This window comes from Carcharodon carcharias, chromosome 6, assembly GCF_017639515.1.
Source record: "Carcharodon carcharias isolate sCarCar2 chromosome 6, sCarCar2.pri, whole genome shotgun sequence".
Lineage (NCBI taxonomy): Eukaryota > Metazoa > Chordata > Chondrichthyes > Lamniformes > Lamnidae > Carcharodon > Carcharodon carcharias.
The window spans coordinates 138,411,827-138,432,875 of NC_054472.1; the positions used below are offsets into that span (position 1 = coordinate 138,411,827).

General features: G+C 42.5%; 1 protein-coding gene across 3 annotated transcripts in view; it reads right to left on the reverse strand.

Annotated features, from left to right (window-relative positions):
* cdh17 (cadherin 17, LI cadherin (liver-intestine)) overlaps positions 1 to 21,049 on the reverse strand; it is a 126,340-nt gene that overhangs the window by 32,507 nt on the left and 72,784 nt on the right. For all 3 annotated transcript variants that reach the window (XM_041190020.1, XM_041190021.1, XM_041190022.1), the window contains 7 exons: positions 17,800 to 17,937; positions 16,596 to 16,746; positions 14,618 to 14,848; positions 13,484 to 13,560; positions 11,707 to 11,898; positions 9,663 to 9,907; positions 3,053 to 3,180 (listed from right to left, as the gene is read on the reverse strand). In XM_041190020.1, coding sequence (XP_041045954.1) covers positions 3,053 to 3,180; positions 9,663 to 9,907; positions 11,707 to 11,898; positions 13,484 to 13,560; positions 14,618 to 14,848; positions 16,596 to 16,746; positions 17,800 to 17,937 — 1,162 coding nt within the window. The remainder of the gene's footprint in view (positions 1 to 3,052; positions 3,181 to 9,662; positions 9,908 to 11,706; positions 11,899 to 13,483; positions 13,561 to 14,617; positions 14,849 to 16,595; positions 16,747 to 17,799; positions 17,938 to 21,049) is intronic.

The following is a 21,049-nucleotide window of genomic DNA, read 5'->3' on the forward strand; positions in this document are numbered from 1 at the left end:
GCTCCCCCATTCAATAAGATTATGGCTGATCCAAATGTAACCTCAACTCCACATTCCTGCCTACCCCAATAACCTTTCACCCCCTTGTTAATCAAGAATCTGTCTATATCTGCCTTAGAAATAATTAAAGACTCTGCTTCCACTGCTTTTTGAGGAAGAGAGTTTCAAAGGGTGACTACCCTCTGAAAAAGTTTTTCCTCATCTCTGTCTTAAATGGGCCACCCCTTATTTTTAAATAGTGACCCCTGGTTCTAGATTCTCCCACAATGGGAAACATGCTTTCCACATCCACCTGGTCAAGACCCATCAGGATCTTATATGGTTTCAATCAAGTCACTTCCTACTCTTCTAAACTCCAGCAGATACAAGCCTCGCCTGTCTAACATCTCCTCAGAAGACAACCTGCCCATTCCAGGTATTAGTCTAGTAAACCTTCTTTAAACTGCTTCCAATGCATTTACGTCCTTCCTTAAATAAGGAGACCAGCACTATACACAGTATTCCAGATGTGATGTGATCTCACCAATACCCTGCATAACTGAAACATAACCTCCCTACTCTTACATTCAATTCCCCTCACAATAAATTATAACATTCTATTAGCCTTCCTAATTATCTGCTGTACCTGCAAACTAACCATGCACGAGGACACCCAAATCCCTCTGCATCTCAGAGCTCTGCAACATCTCACCGTTCAGATAATAAGCTTATTTTTTATTTTTCCTGCCAAAATGGACAATTTCACATTTTCCCACATTATACTCCATTTACTAGATCTTTGCCCACTCACTGAATCTATCTATATCCCTTTGTAGCTTCATGTCCTCTTCACAAATTACTTTCCTAGCTATCTTTGTGTCATCAGCAAATTTAGCAACCATACCTTCGGTCCCTTCATATACATCATTTATATAAATTGTAAAAAGTTGAGGTCCCAGCACTGATCCCTATGGCACACCACTCATTACATTTTGACAATCAGGAAATTGACCAATTTATGCTCTCTGTTTCCTGTTAGCTAGCCAATCTTCTATCCATGCCAATATGCTACCCCCCTACAACATGAGCTTTTATTTTCCACAATAAGCTTTTATGTGGCACCTTAGAAAATGCCTTCTGGAAATCTAAGTACAGTACATTCACTGGTTCTCCTTTATCCACAGCATATGTTACTTCTTCAAATAATGCCAATAAATTGGTTAAACATGATTTCCCTCTCACAAGACCATGTTGACTCTGCCTGATTATCCTCAATTTTTCCAAGTGCCCTGCTGTAACTTTTAATAATAGCTTCTAACATTTTCCCTATGACAGATGTTAAGCTAACTGGCCTGTACTTTCCTGATTTCTGTCTCCCTCCCTTTCTGAATAAAGGGGTTATATTATCTATTTTTCAATCTAACAGAACCTTCCCCAAATTTAGGGAATTTGGAAAATTATCACCAATGCATCAATATCTCACTAATCACTTTTTTAAGACCTTAGGATGAAGTCCATCTGGACCTGGGGCCTTGTCAGCCCGCAGCTCCAAAAGTACCACTTCCCTGATGATTGTCATTTCTTTGAGTCCCTCTCTCCCTTCCATTTCCTGATTTACAGCTATTCTGAGGTGTTACTTGTATCCTCTATAGTGAAGACCAGTGCAAATACCTGTTCAATTCATCAGCCATCTACTTATTTTCCCTTATTCCCCAGACACATTCTCTATAGGACCAAAACTCACTTTGGTAACTCTTCTTTTTTAAATATCTGTAGAAACACCTACTATTTGTTTTTATATTTCTAGCTAGCTTTGTCTCTTGCTCTAATTTTTCTCTCCTTATCAATCTTTTAGTCATTCTTTGCTGTTTTTTACATTCTGTCCAATCTTCCACCTGCCACCCATCTTTGCACAATTACATGCTTTTTCTTTAAGCTTGATGGATGGTGGGTCCTCCCCTTGAAATTTTTCTTTCTGGTTGGAATGTATCTATTCTGCACATTCTGAACTAGCCCCTTAAGTGCGTGCCACTGCACCCCTATTGGCCTATCCCTCAACCTAATTTGCCTGTTCATTTTAGCTAGCTCTGCTTTCATGGCCTCATAATTGCCTTTATTTAAGTTTAAAACATTAGTCTTGGACCCACACTTCTTTCCCACAAACTGAATGTAAAATTCAGTCCTATTATGATCGCTGCTACCTAGGGGCACTTTCACCGTGAGATCATCAATTAATCCGAGGTAACAGATAATTGTTTGTGTTAATCAAGAATATTTGGACAAACTGAATAAAAACAACAACTTATATTTAAATAAGACCTTTAACACCATGAAATGTCCCAAGGCGTCTCACAGGAGCATTACAAAACAAAATATAGCACCGAGGCACTAAAGAGATATTAAGTCAGATGACCAAAATCTTGGACAAAGAGGGAGGATTTAAGGAGCATCTCAAAAGAGGGATGTGAGGTAAAGAAGCTGAGAAATGTAGCGTGAATTCTGGAGCTTTGGGCCAAGGCAACTGAAGGCACAGCCACCAACAGTGGAGCATTTATAATGAGAAATGTACAAGAGGCCAGAATTTGAGGAGCACAGATGTCTCGGAGGGTTGTGAGGCTAGAGGAGATTACATAGATAGAACAGAAAAGCCATGAAGGGATTTGAAATGAAGGATGCGAATTTGTGACTTTGATAAGAGCCATTTTGGTTGTGGCAGGGGCAGAAATCTGAATAAAATGCAAGAATCAACAAGCTTTAAAATCTCTTCTACCTTACATATGCACTGCCATAGAACATTGTTATTTTTATGTTAATTCCCTATTTTTGCTCTATAATATTATCCTTGATCAGGAATGCGGAATGGTCTCTCAAGTGTAAGCCCAAATTTGTTCGTGCTTCTAAGGAAATGAAGGGATGGGATACGGAGATAGTGAGGGATGGTGGAGTTGAGGTAATTTTTTGCTGAATGGTGGAGCAGACTGAAAGGACCAAATGGCCTTCTCCTGATCCAGTGCTAATGTTCTTATATTCTTATTACTCTTTCCACTTTCAAGAATCAATTTACGGTGCTTACCTTTCTCCATTGCAATGGCATTAATTTCATAATGGTTTTTCTTCTCCGCATCCAATTCACCTTCAACGGAGATCTCTCCAGTTTCAGAGTCAATCTTGAATTGTTTATCTGGATCATATAGTTTGTATCTAATCAATCAGAAGCAGATCATTAGTCTTATTTCTCAGTCAGAATAATGTGCATCTGCCAGCATCAGTCACTGTACAATTTAAAACAGCTATGTGTACATTTTCCCCTCTAGTCTGAAATGGTACTCTGACAACAAATGAATAGCTAAAGGATAAAATGATTTATGATAAAAGTTACTATGTGTAATACTTCAATTTGTAACATTTCTCTTATTTACAATTTCTCTTATTATTAATAATATTATATATTGCAGAAGCAACAAAATCCAGGCAGTTTGCCAGCACAGACCACCAATAAGCTTCCCAGGACATTTCCAGTTCTATCTATTAGGCCACTGGCCTCCGGAGGATTAAAATGGGAAGAATTCCAAATCTCAGTGACAAGTCTACCCCACCAGGTCTTATTAATGAGGCAGCCTGGCCGGTCAAAATCACCAGTGTACAGGAATGTCACCTGACTCACGTAAAGTATTATTAAGTTTATCACAGAAGAATGACTCATATCTTACTTCTCATTGACATGCATGCCAACCCCTTAATTGGAAAATACCTACTTGGGTCCAGAGAGAATTTGCTCCTCCCCTTTGCTAAGCTGCCTGTCACTGTCTGTTGGCATGAATATTAAAATAGTTCTAAAATAGTATATCGGGTGAGTGTTCCAACTTTCCGCCCACTGACAACCCGTTGTGCATTGAGAATATACCCCCATATGCCCAAATCGCTGTTTAACTATTTGACCTTCAGATATCAAATTCAGTTTTCAAGGATATCAGATTTCAAACACATTGATCCAGAATAGCAATCTTATAATGTAGTGAAGGTCTTCAAATGCTAAGTGCAGAAATGACCGTTGGAGGATTCTTCTGCTCTGAAGGCTGAGTCCGGTGGCAGGCACGGAAGTGGAAGCGATTCCCGTTGGCGGCGGTACAGCTGAGCAAGTGTGATCTTAAGCTGTTCAGCTCATCATTTATGCATCCATCCAGAGCATGGTGAATCTTGTGGCAGTGATGGGCAGTAAGTAACCTGCCCCACCGTTATCTCATGGGGTTGAAGGTCCTACTTAAAGGGCACATGGGCAGCCATTCACTCACTGCAGGCCGGGAGATCTGATTGTGCAATGTCTAAGAGAAGAAAGCAACTTCTGGCCCCACCATTCAGCAATTCCTCCCTGGAGGTCCTCCTCCAGGCTGTCAAGGAAAGACAGGAGGTGCTGTTTCCCTAGGATGGCAGCATGAGGCCCTCCCGTCTGACCACAGCAGCCTGGGAGGAGGTCACGGGACTGGTTAGCGCCCAGGTGACCCAGAAAATAACCAGTGTCGCAAGAAAATGAATAATCTGCTGCGCTCCACCTAGTGCACCACCTACTCACTGCAAACTGACACTCTCATAATGGCATCAGGCAATCGAAGTGTTAGAACACACAGGAATGTCACACATGGCCAGTAGATTGGACATCAGCACTAAATGAGTACCAGGCACCATAAGCTCTCGATCTTATAACCAATTGCAGGGCAAACTGATGCAATCATTGGGATCACAATCAATTCTTTTGTCTTTCTGCAGGACAAAATGCCCACAACAAAAGGGAGCAGGCCAAGGCAGGAGTGGGTATGGCAGAGATTTGAGTCCTCACCCCATTTCAGAAGTTGACCACTGAGCTAGCCAGGGAGGGATGTGACCATACCTGTGCTGAAGGTGAGATCGGGCTCCCCTAGAAAGCTGGTGAGGATGCATCCTATCTGCAGATGCCATATGCATGTGCAGGCTGGGAGATCTTTTTAATTTACGAGTCTGCTTAGTCGATCACTAAATCTCTCTTTTCTCTATTCCAGGTACCAGGAAGAAACAGGGGAGGACAGCAACCTGGACCAGCCAGAGGCCCAGCCCCAAGCTAAGAATGCCTCAGAATCCTCAGGAGGATGCGATTTGAGGGTCCAGAGTGGTTGTACCTCAGCAAACCACAATCTAGGTGAGGCACTCTCAGTGAGTGGACTATAAATTTACCTGGAAAATTCTCAATGATTAAGATGTCAAGTGACATGGGTTTATGATGTGCAAGTGCTAATCGGGGGGGCAGGACCATGATCATCCCTCATCAATCTGCATTGAGGCTGATCTCAAGGGGAAAAATGGCATTCTTTCACTGCACCTCTCTGTGGATGCATCTATCTGGTTCTGCTTGAAAGGACTCTCTGCCTGGTTGCCCCCACTCTTTGGGAGCAGGTGTCAGGGCCACATGAGTGTATCCCTGGTGAGTTTTGACTTCAAATAGCTTCTTAGTTGTCATGTACACGGCCTTTGTGAAGACATGGGTGAAATCATTATTCTGCTTAAAGGTGCCTGAGGTAGCAGGAGCTGTTTAGGTTCTAAAGCAGCCATTTACTGCCAGGGCTTTGCATTTTCCCATAACTTTGTTCATTGTTACGATCCCAGCTGATGTTACTACAGGACAAGTCTAATCTCAGGGTGCAGCCTAGGTTGGTAGATCCTAACTTTTATTTTTTGTTTAGATACGTCGAGAGTGGCTACTGAACAGAGTCACAGGAGTAAGCTGATAAACTTTTAACAAAAGAATAAAACATTTAACAAAAGAATAAAACATTTATTAAGCCAGAAAAGATTAATTATATCACAATACCCCTTCGCACACAACTATAACTTTACAGATATATACAGATTTGTAAGGATAACACAAGTTACAAAAGCTACCTTATACTCTAAGGTTCACAGTAAGTACACAGTCCATGTAAACCAATAGGCGATCTGTGGTCTGACGCACCACACTCTGAAACCAAGCCACCCCAAACAGATGCTATGGATTCCACATCAACTCCCCCGAGACGCTTGTCACACTGTAAGCCAACCAGTCTCACGGAACTCCGTCTTCCACTTGAGGGTTTCCAATCTACACTTTCCAAGAACTCATTTTGGAATCTTCTACCAAACTGATGCTTTCTCTCAGACACCTTCCACAAGAGTCCACATCCTGGGTTTAGAACTCTTTTTCTGATAGTCCTCTTCCCTGGATCACCACGCACTGTCTCTCACTGACTCAGCCATCAATAGAACATCACTGCTTCACATGCCCATAGTAAAGAGTTACAGACCTTTAGCTGTCTCCCTGGACCTTCTGGCTTCTCGCATGCTTATATTGCTTTAAATCTGTGTCTTGCAGCTTTCATCTCTTCAAGCTTGAAACTTGAGCCTTCTTCTCTGCTCCTCACTGTCACTTCCACAGAATATTTGCCAGATTCTTATCCTTTGACTAGAATGTCCTCATGGGACCTTTTCTGTTCCACTCTCCTAGATTTGGGGACTTTATTCTTTAGTTTCTGGAACCTCCTTCTGCTGACAACAGCTTCTAACTCAACCCAAACTGCTTTTTGGTGTTAGAGTGTGTGCGTGTGTTCTCCCTTTCTGGGCTCCTGTTACTAGGCAACAGTAGAGTTTTTTTTCTACTCGTTTGTTTTGACTTCTCTTCAAGAGTCGTAAAAATCTCATTAGAATGCGGGTGCCTTTTAAAGTGAAGCTAAAACTCAACTTCTCCTTTTCTTAACACACAAATACAGAAATACAAATCAAACTTAACTTAAAGATAGACCTTTTTCCTAACGCACCCAAATAAACATATAACTTACATAAACTCTCTCTATTTCCTAACAGCATTCAAATGATCAAACCAACATCAGGGCTGATGGTAAGTAGTACTATTTAATACATCTCTCAAAAAAATGGAACATTGGAGAGAAGTAATGCCTGTGAACAAAAAGGTGCTGAGGCCTTCCAGCCAGCAAAGAAGAGAAAACCAAAAAGTTCAACAAATGTGTCAGCAGTTTACTCTGCCAGAAATCTGGTAGCTATCAGATTGTCACAGGAATGTCAGCCACATCTTACTCTGGCTATGGCCTCTGCATGTGGATTAGCAACATGTTGGCCCTAGTCAGTTCCATTCTCTTCAATGTCCTCCTCCTTGGAGAAGACATTTTGCTCCTCCATATCTCCCTCAGACAAGACAAGGCAAAGCAAGACAAGACAAGACATCTCTCCTTTGCAGTGCAAGGTTGTGCAGGGTGCAGCAAACAACGTTGATTGGGACACTCTGTGGTGAGTACTGGAGAGACTCACCTGAGCAGTCCAAACATCTGAATCTCATCTTTAGGAGACCAATCATCTGCTCTATCACGGATATTGTGGAGGCACGTGCGGCATTGTAGTTCTCCTCAGTAGCACTCTGTGGATGGTGAAATGGCATCATCAGCCACATTTTCTGGGGGTATCCTTTGTCCCAGAGGAGTCAGCTGTGCAATCATTGGGGTCTTTTAAAAACCTGTGGTACCTGCGAGGGGCTCAAACTGTAAGAGTTGGGAGAGCTCCATAGGTACCAAGCACTAGCATGCAAGATTTGTCTACTATGATCACAAATTAGCTGAATGTTCAAAGCATGGAATCCTTTTCAATTTATGAATGTCACAGGCTGTTACCATGGAGCTCTCAAGGCAACATATGTACAGCCAATTGTGCCCTGCACTTGCAGGAAACCAGAGATAGCTGCAAATCCAGCACTCTGGCAATCTGGTTTTCGGGATCCATGTGGAATTGTGCTCCCATGAACAGGGCGTCGCTGATCTCCTGTATGCCCTTGTGTGCGGCTGACTGAGGGATGCTGCACAGGTCCCCAATAGAGTCCTGGAAGAATCCACTAGCAAAAAAAGTTCAAGGCTGCGGTGATCTTCAATGCCACCAGCATAGGATACCCTCCAAGTCCTTGCCACCGCAGCTCATCCTGGAGAAGCTGGAAAATGTTGTCACTACCCAGAGGCACCTTCATCCGCCCAACAACAGGACCAAGACACGGATGACATACTGCACCCTCTAACATGCCCTGAACCATCTGGCTTCCTTACCCAGACAATGTTCTAAACAGGTATTTCCCTGGACAGCCTCCCAATGCTTGCTCCTATAATGTTCAAAGTTATATATATATATATATTATGACGAACTCCGATCATTACCTTAATTGGCAGTCTGAGAGTTCGGAGGCCAGGAACCACAGTTCCCAGCAGGCCCTGGGACCCCTGCACATGCACCAGCCAGGAGATGGCCACACATGTGCAGTTAGTGCTTTTATCCTTCTTCAGGCCAGGAACTGGCCCTGCGCACCTGCACAGGAGAAAAAGAAAAAGTGAAAGTGCAGGTCAGGTGACCTGAAGAGGAGTACCATTGCAGAGAAGGTGTCCCAGAGAGCAGGACACAGGGAGGGGGACAGGGAGAAGGTCCCAAACAAGGGAGTGGGGCAGAAAAAAGATCCCAGAAGACAGTCCCAGGTAAGAGACAAAGGCAGAGATCGGAAACAGATCCTGTTAAGTTATGCTGAAAGAAAGGAGCAGAGAAATAGGCTCCAAATTAAAGACAGCTGCAAGCAGCAGACTTTAAGCAAACTTGGCTCGATACAAGCCCTGCAGATCCGAGCAGGCAGCCAAAGGTTGGTGATTCCATGCTGCAGGCCTTTTGGAGCAGTGGTATTCTGCTTGGCATGGCTGAAGATCTGAAAGCATGCTTTGATGGTGAAGCTTGAGTGTACGTGGAGATCCAGGCGAAGGAATCTCAGAAGGCGAGATTGAAATCCTGGAGGTGGATCCTTGTTGAAGCTGTCCGAGTGGGAGCAACTTCTGGAGAGAATTTCAAGGCAATTTCTTCAAATATGGAGATTGGAAACCCTTGTGAGAAAGACAGTTTCAGTGAGACCGGTTGGCTCAAGGTGTGACAAGCATCTGGGTGGATTGTTGAGAAATCCATAGAATTTACTTTGGTTGCATCTGTCATTTACTTGGAGTGTGGAGTGTCTGACCACAGTTTGCTAGTTGGATCACATGTACAGCATACTTAACCTGAATATTAAATATAAGATAGATATGGTAAATTGTTTTATCTTTCCAGATTTGTATGTGTCTGTAAAGATATAGCTAGGGTGAAGGAATAATGAATGTTTGCATTGTTTTCTTGTGTTTGTATTGAGATCTTTCCAACCTTTTTGTTTGGTATAATATAGTTCATTTTTCTTGTCTAATAGTTTTTTTATTCTTTGTGTTGACAGGTCTTCTGTAGACTCCTGTGAATTTGTTCAGTTATGTACATTCACGATTCCTAAAAAAAAGTTAGAATCTACCAAGCCAGGTTTCACTCTGGGGTCTGACTGTCCAGTATTAACATCAATTGGGATCATAACAATATTGATAGTAATTCCACTCCTTTGTAACAAAGTAGTTAATGTATCATGGACTACTTTTAATGGGAGATGTCTCTCTTAGCCTTATTATTAAGGCTTTGGCTCTTTGCTTAACTTTCTCAACAATAATTCTTAAAATGTCCACTCTTAACCACCTGTGTTCACTTCTACAAGGCTGTGGTCTTGAATAACCACTTGCATTGTGTTTGTGTGTACTTTTACATACATTTTAGTAAACAGACTGTTCATTTAGTACCTCACTCCAGCACCTTCAGGGTCTTTGGCTTCCACTTTAAGCACGATAGCACCCTTGGAGGCATTCTCGAATATCCGTTTTTGATATGAAGACTCTAAGAACTGTGGTGGTTCATCATTATTGGTCACATTAACGAACAAGAAGGTGAACGAGCTTGAGTTGTACTCCACTCCTTTTATTAGTGGTTCTGGATTTGTGGCACTGATCTTTAACTTATAAGCTGAATAATCTTCAAAGTTTAGTGGCTAAAGAAACAGATGTAGGAGAAACAATTAAATGACTCAAGACTAAACGAGCCTCTTCATTCTTAAAGAGAAGTAAATTTTAATGATGTCTTTTAAGTTCACATATCAAATTTTATGTTGGTTCATTTAATGTGTTATTCTCAGTAAGTGTAACCAATACTCACTGATAACACAAGCATAGGTTTTACCTAATTCTTTGCATCTTTGAACTTTATATTCTCTCTATCTGAATGTCCTTGTACCACACATGATCCCTATCTAAAGAATTGGATAAGGCACTTGCCCCTCAACTACTGCCATTCTCTTTCCATAGCTGGCAACCAGGAAATGCACAAGCAAAGATCAGTGATTCATTATGTGGTTTTCCTCTGGAGAAGTTTCTACCTGCTTCTTGGCTTTTCACCCTGAAGATACACTTGGCACCGAGGACTTACTTGGTGGTGCTGTATAAGTTAGTATACATCACCCTTGATTTAAAATAAAAGATGCAGATTAAACTTTTAGAAGAATTACATTAAGAAGTGTTGATTGTATAAGCACTATCTGATCTACACATGATTTCAGTGGCACAAAATATTTTATCCAACACCATTTCAGATCTGTGTATTAGATTGATTTTATTATTAAGGTCAGCTATTCCAGACTAACTGATTAATGTACTTTGCATCTTCATTGAAGTCAGCCCTAAATTTATTCTTCGCTTTATTTTATTTTTGTGCTGTGCAAAAAGATTACATACCTTCTGAAATCATAATACAAGTGCATGTTACTTGATAAATTACATGGTACATGGAGATACACTTGTTTAAGAAATATTTTCTGTTATATAGCACCTTATCAAATATGCTGTCCCCAACCAGCAGCCAGTCTCCCTCTTCGACCCTGCACAGCAGCCAGTCTCTGTCCCCACCACCACCCAGCAGCCAGAATCTCTCTCTCTCCCCAAATTCAGTATCCAGTCTCTCTCTCTCTCTTTCCCCCGCCCCCAGCCCAGCCAGTCTCCCTCTCCGACCCTGTTCGGCAGCCAGTCTCTTTCCCCTCATCATTGCCCATCAGCCAGTATCTCTCTCTCCACCAAACCCAGCAGCCCGTGTCTCTTTCTCCCCTCCCAGCCAGCAGCCAGTGTCTCTCTCTCCTCTCCTGCCCAGCAGCCTGTCTTTCTCCCCCTAGCCCAGCAGCCAGTATCTCTCTCCGTCTCTCTCTCCGCCCCCCCACCTCTCTGAAAACATCCCTTTCTCCCCAGACCCGCCGCTGCCACCGGTATTTAGGCCTCAGGCTGAATGTAGCACTCTTCTGTGCCTATCAGCAGCCAACGTAAGAGATAATACACCTGTGATCGGAGGAGTAGGAACAGCTCCTTGCAGAACCTTCCACTCTATTTCCTGGCATTTTGAACTGTGTCCATGGGCCAGGATAGAGGGGCATAGTGGGCCAGATCTGGACCATAGGCCAGCAGTTGGACAAGCCTGTTCTTAAAGAAGCTAATTAGCTTAACTGCTTTTGCAGATAGTGCTTATGTTGCATAGTGTGTTTGTTATTTGACTTTTTTGTGCACTGCATGTGGTACAGATAAGTCAGAATATGCAAAAGAGAAAAAGATAATATTACTCAAGAGCTAAAGGTTTAAAGTATTACATTGTACTACCTAACCTTGGTTCACGTATTACAATATAGGACTTGGTTTATTCAAGGGTTGATTATCAGGAAAACATTGATAATACAACATTCTAGGAATACAGCCTCTTAAACCCAACTTACTTTGCAACCACAGAAGCTATGATAATTTTTCAAAACTTTACCTTAACCAGCTGCACCTTTCCTTTATTTGTACTTTCTTCAGTTATAATTTTGAAAGTTCCTTCCTCATCACCTTCTACAACAGTGTACAATATCTCAGAGCTGCCCGTGAAAGGCTCATCATTATCTGTTGCCTGAATTTCTATCAGTACCGTATCCAATGAAGTGTTTTCAGGTAAGGTGATGGGGCCATACTGGCAAACATGAAACACAAAACATTGGCAGGTAAGGACACAGTTATAAGGATGGTTTAGCATTGAAAATTATGAATATGTTACACCCAGCCCCAGAATATATTGAGCCTGAATGAGATAGCTCTCAACTGAAAGATTTATGAATGAACCATTTTAATGAGCTTCATCAATTTTTTTTTTGTGGTGGAAAAAAACTCATTTGGACCTCACAGACTACTGCCCTGCTATCTAGTAGAGAACAAATGAGCTTTATGACTGGTGACTCAATCATAAACCACAATTCTCAGGCAATAAATCAGTCTTCAGAAGCAATCCCACTAAATATGAGTCAACCAACTGCCGCATAAGGTTGTATTTGTTAAATAACACATTTTGAAGAATCCAAGCTGCAAATATTACAAATTTGTTTAAGGCAAGGAATGGCAAACACTATCGAGAGAAATGTTGAGAGTAGCTCTGATTGTTTAGTGGGTGAACATGCCATACATTGTGACAGCAAAGAACAAGGTCTTAACATTGATCAATGATCTTATCAAAAGCAACCACGGGGAAAATGCAACCGGCCTCAGTTTCCTTGGCCTGAATTTTTCGCTTGTCTAGCATGCGTGATCGGCGGGCCTGAGAGCGGACTTAATGTGATCGGCCCCCAACCACGATTTCACACTGGCTCGTGCCCCGAGTATGGCTCAGCACTGCCAGTGGGGGCAGAAAGATGGCGGGCAGCAGCATCACTGCGGGTGCTAGTGAGCGCTTCCACCAAGCTCCCTGAAGGCAGACAGCTGCTTCAGGGAGCTGCAGATCTCCACAGAATAAACAAAACAACAAAAATGCTGCAAAATATGCCCATGCAGCACAATCAAGCACCTGAAAGCATACCTCATAAAAACCAGTCCCCAGATACCTCTTTTAATTTTATTTCCCCACAGAGATTTCATCCTGCCCTGGATTGAAGTTTGAGCAAAAATGTAAAGGCCGCCTGGCTGATTGGCTCGTCCGCCAACCACGAAAAATCAACTTCAATGGCTTGCCACTTAATTGTCGGCTGGCACCCTCCCAACTACTGCATGTGCCCGCCGAGCCAGATATCGTGCGAGCGTGCGATGACGTCGGGGCGCTCACCGAACATCATCTCGCGCTATTTTGTGGCCAGACAGGTCAGGTGCACACCCGCCCGCAGGACGTAAGATTCTGTTCTTTGGACTAGGAAAAGAAAAACAAGCCAAAGTTCATGTCCTTGCTATTTGTTGCCCCCAGTCGCTACTCAACCCAAACGTGTACAAGTGAGGATAGGATCACCCTCAGTTGCAATGTTCATCACAGTTGAATAGCTGACATCTACTGCCTGGGTTCAAATGTGAAGAACAACAACTTGTACTTCAATGGATATCACATTGATGTATGTAGGATAACACCATAATGATTTGCTGTAACACTCTGACAAAAGTATATCCGCAAACATAAATATAAACAAACTCTGATGCACAATCAGGCCCTGTCCCACATTATGCTGCATAAAGCAGCAGCAACACATATCCTTTGAGTTCTTCAAATATTACAGGTGTGGTGAAATTTACTTTACTTTTACCTCTGATTTCTCAAAGATAGGAATCATGTCATTGATATCAATAACAGAGATATTGACCATGCATTCAGTGGTTAGTCCTATAAAAGAAACAAAAAGCTTTAATTATGAATTAGTCCAAACTTTGATTTGAATGATTATCAATAAACTATAAATTTCAGCAAATTGTGTCTGGTATAGTATGTTGCCTTGCCAATACTTGAGCACTCAAGTTTTAGGCAAGGAGAAGGATTTGGGAATAAAGGGCAGGGCTAGGATATAGGTGGCAAAGGGCACAGAGGACAGGGAGTGAAGTATTGAACAGTTATTGCATTTTGAACCTTGCAGGATGCAAGTTTTTTTTAAACCTAACCCAAAGCCTCCAGTTGTGATGCGGCTATCCAGACATCAGGAATTATTTCTGTGTGTGACTCTAACCTGACCCCCTTTCTCTTACCTAAACTGGGTGACTTAGTCAGGAATATTTACCACAATGTGGAAGAATATACAAGGCGAAAGTAATTCAATTCACTGCTAACTCTGCCCAGAAGAAAAAAATTCCAATTGAACTCAGAGCCACAGGAGCCCAGAGTAGAACATGGGATCGATAAGAAACTGGCGATTAAAACAGGATTCAGAAATGGAGCTGGGCACACCACATCAGGGGTAGAATTTTACAGCACCTCCTGCCAATAGGATCTTCTGGTCCTGCTGAAGTCAATGGGCTTTTGAATGGCTCACCACGTTTTCCGGCCCCGCCTCTGCCGCAACAGTGCCACAAAATTACGCCCCATGTGCCTGTGCACAGAAACATAGAAACTAGGAGCAGAAGTAGGCCATTCGGTCCTTCAAGCCTGCTTCACCATTCAATATGATCATGGCTGATCCTCTATCTCAACGCCATTCCCGCTTTCTCTCCATACCCCTTGATGCCCCTAATATCCAATGATGACTTCACTTCATAAAGTGAAATCATCTCATTTGTTGTTGTTTAAAAAGGAAGGAAGGGATGGCCTGAGTCGTCTCCAAAATGCCCAGGCATTTATAAAACAAATAAAAGCAAAGCATTTGTAATGGGCCTTGAGATCCTCTGAATGTCTATGGATATCTACAGATATCATGTCATATAATTTTTGGATTAGTGAGATTTATACAGACCTTCTTTCTGCCCTAGTTGGTCTGCGACTCGGACTTTTAAAATATATTCAGGTGCATTTTGCTTCTGCAGATGCCCTTTGAAACGTTGGATTTTTCCATTGTACTTATCAATAGTGAACATGTTGTCTTCTGGAATCTTTGGGTCTTGGTCAACAATTGCATAACTCAATAAAGAATGGGATGTTCCCTCTTCATCCTCATCTGTTGCAAGCACAGTTCCGATAAAGCTTCCTGAATTTAGAAAGTGTATCAGTGACATAAAGAAATGTATACATTAAAGTTCACCAGAAATAAAAACAGAAAATGCTAGAAATTCTGAGCAGGCCTGGCAGCAGCTGTGGGAAGAGAAACAAGAGGCCTGAATTTTATGTGCCTCCAGCAGGCATGTTTCTTATGATGGGAGTGACATATAAAATGGGGCGAGCGCCCATCTCACCACCTTTCCACTGACCCCCAAGCTCACCCCCTAATACAGCAGGCAGGTGGGTGCTGAAATCAGTAGGCCCACCCACCATATTTAAATGAACATTTAAGGGTCAATTAGGCTCGCTATCAAACCAACTGACCCTGATAATAGGCTGGCCACTCCATAAAATGTTTGGCAGGGGCAGCAGGGAGCCCAATTTTTTACATCAACTTATTAAAGTGTGAGAAGGGGATATTGCTCTTCAGGGGCTGCCCCTTCCTGATCATGGGGCTGCACCCTCTTAGGTTGAACCACACCCCTCCTTCCTACCCCTTACTCCCACCCACCATTGCCCCTCCCACTAACCTACACAAACCTTCCTAGGCCAAGACCCTGGATTTACCTGCTCCAGGGATCCTAAGACTTTGGATCCCCTCTTCACCAAAGTCTTAGGATCCCGTCTTCACCTGCAGTCCCAGCAGCAGCCACTGTGATGCCTTCCTGGCACTGCCAGAACTTATAGAGCTTAAGGCCAATCAGATTAGCTGGCAGCAGAAGGCAGGACTTCCGCGGGAGTCCCACTCAGCCCTCAATAGTCAACCCCTCAGTGCTTTATGGCTGCTGGGCGGGTCAGCATCGGATGTGTTGGCTCCACACCAACATGATTTTGGTGGGTGGGGTGGAGGGGATGGGTTGCTTTTCCATCTGCCGTCCATGCCCCACCACCCCCCCCACCGCACCTTATTATTCAGCCAAGAGTTAATATTTCAGGTCAGTAACCTATCTCCAGAGAATAGCAGAGTTTTATGCAAGTACAGCGGCAGGGAAAGTGGGAGAGGTAAAGAATGAAGGGGAAGATGTATGAAAAAGTAGACAGCAAGAGAGATTAAATAACAAAAAGATGTTAGTGCAAGGAAAATGGAAGTGGTAATGGAGAAGAAAAAAAACGTTTGATGTAGAGAAGGTGTCAATGGGAATGATTACCAAGAAGGAGAGTAGAGAAAGTTATTAAGGATATGGGGGCTCCTTGTAGCTCAGCACCAATTCCTGGGAGGCAGTTAGTGAGAGTGAATGAGTGAAAATGAGGTGAATAACAATGGAACAAGGATGAGCAGGGATACAGAGGTCAAGTGGATCATGTAAAGAGGTAGAGACAGGGGTAATTCTAGGATAGAGAGCCCCACATTGCCTATTTTCAGGGAAACCTGCTGAATTAAGTGCCAATCACAGTAGCAGTGGGTCTTCCCTGGGTTCAAGGACCCTGCGGCTGGAAGTCCCAGCCACTGAGAGCTGCTGGCCAGTCAGAGGCTGGCAGCTCTTCATTGCTCGGCAGTATCATGAGGCTGACGGTGGCTGCTGTCAATACTACACCCAATCAATCACTCTTTCATTCAAATATTTTATTCATTTAACAGGGATCATTGGAAAAAGTGGAAAAAGAATTGTAGCTTCTTAAATGGTTTATTCTTTTACTCAGTTATTCATTTTAGGGGGCTTGAATGTGATTAATAGAAACCCAATCCTTTTCCATATAGACATGATACCTCACATTTCTAATGTGATTATGCTCACCTATATCTTCATTTTCTTGCACCTCAATCATTGTTACTGCATCCTTACAAATTGGGTGATTGTCATTGATGTCTTTTACGATGATCACAATTTCCAGTGGTGTTTCCAGTGGCTCTCTATTTTTATCCAGAGCATACGCCAACAGTACATACTAAACACACAAATAAAAAAATACTAGATAATGGGAAATTTGAAGCAGTATATAGAAAAGTGCACATCACCAAATATAGCCTGTTACAGATCACAGTATACTTTTCTATAGATTAACTAATGGAGCAAATGGAGGTTGCATTTCAGGAGTTTCAACATATTGGGCTGGAGGTTCCTTTAGTTACTAAGCCCAAGGATTTTATTCTTCCAGGACCTGCCACCCAGAACAGTTTGCTAGTTCAGCATCAGTATTTTATACAGTCATTTGAGAATGTGCCAGACTGTCTACAAAGCTTTTGGAGAAGTCCCCAAGCCATGTATCAGATATGTATGATGACAAACTAACCAGGATGCAGCCCATTAGACAGAGAGTGTCCATTCTAGTCTTATCTGTAGTGAAGAGCCCTTGGTTGAGGTTCTAAGAGTGGGGATATTTTCCATAATGAATACTTATAGGAGCTTTGATGACATGGGGCTTTTTCTTTTCCTGATTCACGAATGTTGGTTAATCAGATTGAGAAAGTCATAATGCAGAGATTTTTTTTTCCATTCGTTCATAGGATTTGGGCATCACTGGCTAGGCCAGCATTTACTGTCTGTCCCCAATTTCCCTCAAGAAGGTGGTGGTAAGCTGCCTTCAACAATTTCATTTTAACCAAGATGCCTGTTCCCTCACAGATCTCAGAGCATGCATAGAAAGCATTGACAGAAGATGACATGGATGATGGACCTGCTGTCAGGGCAATGTCACATTTGTAACACCTCGGTGCCCTATTCAAAATCGTTCAACTTTTTTCAAATGCTTTTATATCTTTCTTGAAATAGGACACTCAAAGTCTATATGTTGAAATCAATTAAATGAAAATCAGGCAGATTCTAAGATGAGACAGCAATTCTCTCTGCCGTATTATCACGCATGCAGTGAAGATGAATGTTACCCCCCATATTTCTAGGTACAAAAAACCTATTGGTTTCTATCCTCAAGCCCCTTTAAGATCTTAGTACCATCCTTCGAAGAAAGTATGTTTTGTAATCTGTGAACACAGGAACTTACCTCACTAATCTCTTCTCTGTCTAATGGTTCTGTTACACTAATGTTACCAGTGGCATCGATTACAAATGGAAATTTGGGATAAGCCATCTTGTTCTTTGGCTTGAGTTCAAATATTGCACCAGGTTCATTCCACTCCACCTAAATTAGAGAAATAATGCAGGGCTATAAAACTTAAGGAACTATTGCCCATATTTTCTTCATTGGTGGAAAAGTAGTAAATAAACCTATAACTTTGTATATACATTTTAACAGCTACCATTCCATGTGGTTTACTGCCAGGTATTTTCATAAAATGTGAATTATTTAGAAGGAACAATACAAAACAAGCCAGTCATAGTAATATTCATTTCAGATATCTAATGCTAATAAAATGCCATTGAGTTCCTGGTGAAAAGTTGGTGATCTCATTGTGAAATTTGTAATAGCTCCAGAGAAATGTTAAGTCCTAGTTTACCCACAAGGTTCCTGTAAAGTCACTAATCTTCATCACAATAGCTTTACTGAGAAATAGAAGAACAGATATGTAGGCAAATTTCAGAGAAGTGGAAAGATAATAGGGTAATAATAGTGGGGGATTTCAACTTCCCCAACATTAACTGTGTTAGTTAGAGTGTGATAGGTTTAGAGGGAGCGGAATACTTAAAATGCATCCAGGAGATCTTTTAAAGCCAGTACGTACAAGGTCCTACAAGAGAGGTGGCAGTCCCAGACTTAATTTTAGGGAATAAAACTGGGAAAGTGGCAGAGGTATCAATGGGGAAGCATTTTGCAGATAGTGATCATAACTCCATTAGATTCAATATTGTTATGGAAAAGGACAAGGATGGGCCAGAAATCAGAGTTCTAAATTGGGGGAAAGCCGATTTTAATAAGATTAGATATGATTTGGCCAGAGTGGGCTGGGAGCAACTACTTTTAGGTAAATCTGCATCAAAGCAGTGGGGCTCATTCAAGAAGGAAATAGGGAGAGTACAGGGCCAACATATTCCAGTAAAGACAAAGGGTGGAACTAACAGATCCAGGGAATGCTGGATGTCGAGGGACATACAGGATTGGATAAAGGGAAAAAGGGAGGCTTATGGCAGACACCGAGGGCTCAAAACAGCGGAAGCCCTGGAGGAGTGTAGAATGTGTAGGGGGGATCTTAAAAAGGAAATCAGGAGAGCAAAAAGGGGGCATGAAAAAACATTGGCAGGTAAAATAAAGGAAAATCCAAAGCTATTTTACAAGTACATTAAGAGTAAGAGGATAACTAGGGAAAGAGTAGGGCCCATTAAGGACTATAGCAATTTGTGTGCGGAACCGGAAGACATGGGTAGAGTTCTAAATGCTTTGTGTCGGTGTTCACAAGTGAGGGGGATGACGTGGGTATGGAACTCAGGCAGAAGGACTGTGATATAATTAAAGAAATTAGCAAAGAAAGGGAGGAGGTTCTAAGTGGTCTGGCAGGCTTAAAAGTAGATAAATCTCAAGACCTGGATGAAATGTATCCCAGGCTTTTGAGTGAGGCAAGGGAGGAGATAGCAGGGGCGCTGGCAATAATTTTCAATACCTCTCTGGCCACAGGAGAGGTGCCAGAGGACTGGAGGATAGCCAATGTGGTACCGTTATTCAAGAAGGGAGGAAGGAATAAACCAGGGAACTACAGGCCAGTCAGTCTCACCTCAGTGGAGGAAGGAATAAACCAGGGAACTGCAAGCCAGTCAGTCTCACCTCAGTGGTGGGGAAACTATTGGAAGCAATTCTGAGGGACAGAATTAATCTACACTTGGAGAGGCAGGGATTTATCAAGGACAGTCAGCATGGTTTTGTTAAGGGGAGGTCATGTCTGACCAATTTGATTGAATTTTTCGAAGAGGTGACCATGAGGGCAATGCATTTGACGTAGCCTACTTGGACTCCAGCAAGGCTTTTGGTAAGGTGCCGATGGGAGACGGATAACGAAGGTAAGAGCCCATGCGATCCAAGGCAATTTGGCAAATTGGATCCAGAATTGGCTGAGTGTCAGGAAGCAAAGTATAATAGTCGAGTGGTGTTTTTGTGACTGGATGCCTGTCTCTGTGGGGTTCCACTGGAGCCTGTCTACAGTGGGGATCAGTGTTGGGTCCCTTGCTGTTTGTGGTGTATATAAATGATTTAGACTTGAATGTAGGAGAGTTGATCAGTTTTCATGGATGACACAAAAATTGATGGGGTGGTAAATAGTGAGGAGGATAGCCTTAGATTACAGGAGGATAGAGACAGGCTGGTCAGATGGGCTGATCAGCAGCAAATGAAATTTAATCCACGTAAGTGTGGGGTGATGCACTTGTGTAGGACAAACAAGGCACGAGAATACACAATGAATGGTAGGAGCCTGGGGCGTACCAAAGATCAGAGGGACCTTGGTGTGCATGTCCACCAGTCTCTTAAGGTAGCAGGGCAGGTAAATAAGGTGGTTAAGAAGGCATATGGGATACTTGCCTTAATTTAGCCGAGGCATAGAATATAAGAGCAGGGAGGTTATGCTGGAACTGTATAAAAATCTGGTTAGGCCACAGCTAGATTATTTTGTGCAGTTCTGGAATCCACGCTATAGGAAGGATGTGATTGCACTAGAGAGAGTACAGAGGAGATTTACCAGGATGCTGCCTGGGCTGGAGAGTTTTAGTTATGAGGAGAGATTGGATATCTGGGATTATTGTCCCTGGAGCAGAGGAGATTGAGGGGGGACATGATTGAGGTGTATAAAATTATGAGGGGCATAGATAGGATAGACAGGAAGGAACTTTTCCCCTTGGTGGAGGGATCAATAACCAGGGGTCATAGATTTAAGGTAAGGAGGAGGAGGTTTCGATGGGATATAAGGAAGAATATTTTCACCCAGAGGGTGTTGGGAATCCGGAACTCACTGCCTGAAAGGTTGTTATTGTTAAGTGTTGGAACATAGGGAGGAAATAGATGTAAGATAACTGAAACCTGATCGAAATCAAATGGTGTGTATTTTACGAAGCACTATTAAGGTGAGGCAGGCAGGAAGTGGGGTGAAATTATTGATTAGGGAGGCACCGATTACAATGGAGTTTGATGCTGGAAGCAGTACTGAGTCTCTTTGGATAGCAAGAGAAAATATTGGTAGTAAGAATGTGCAACAGCTCACCAAATAATTAAAGGGGGATGTAAGACATCTTTGTGAGGTACGATATTACAGATGAGTGCCAAATATTAAATCTGGGAGAATGTATGGGGAATTATAACATTGGAAGAAAAT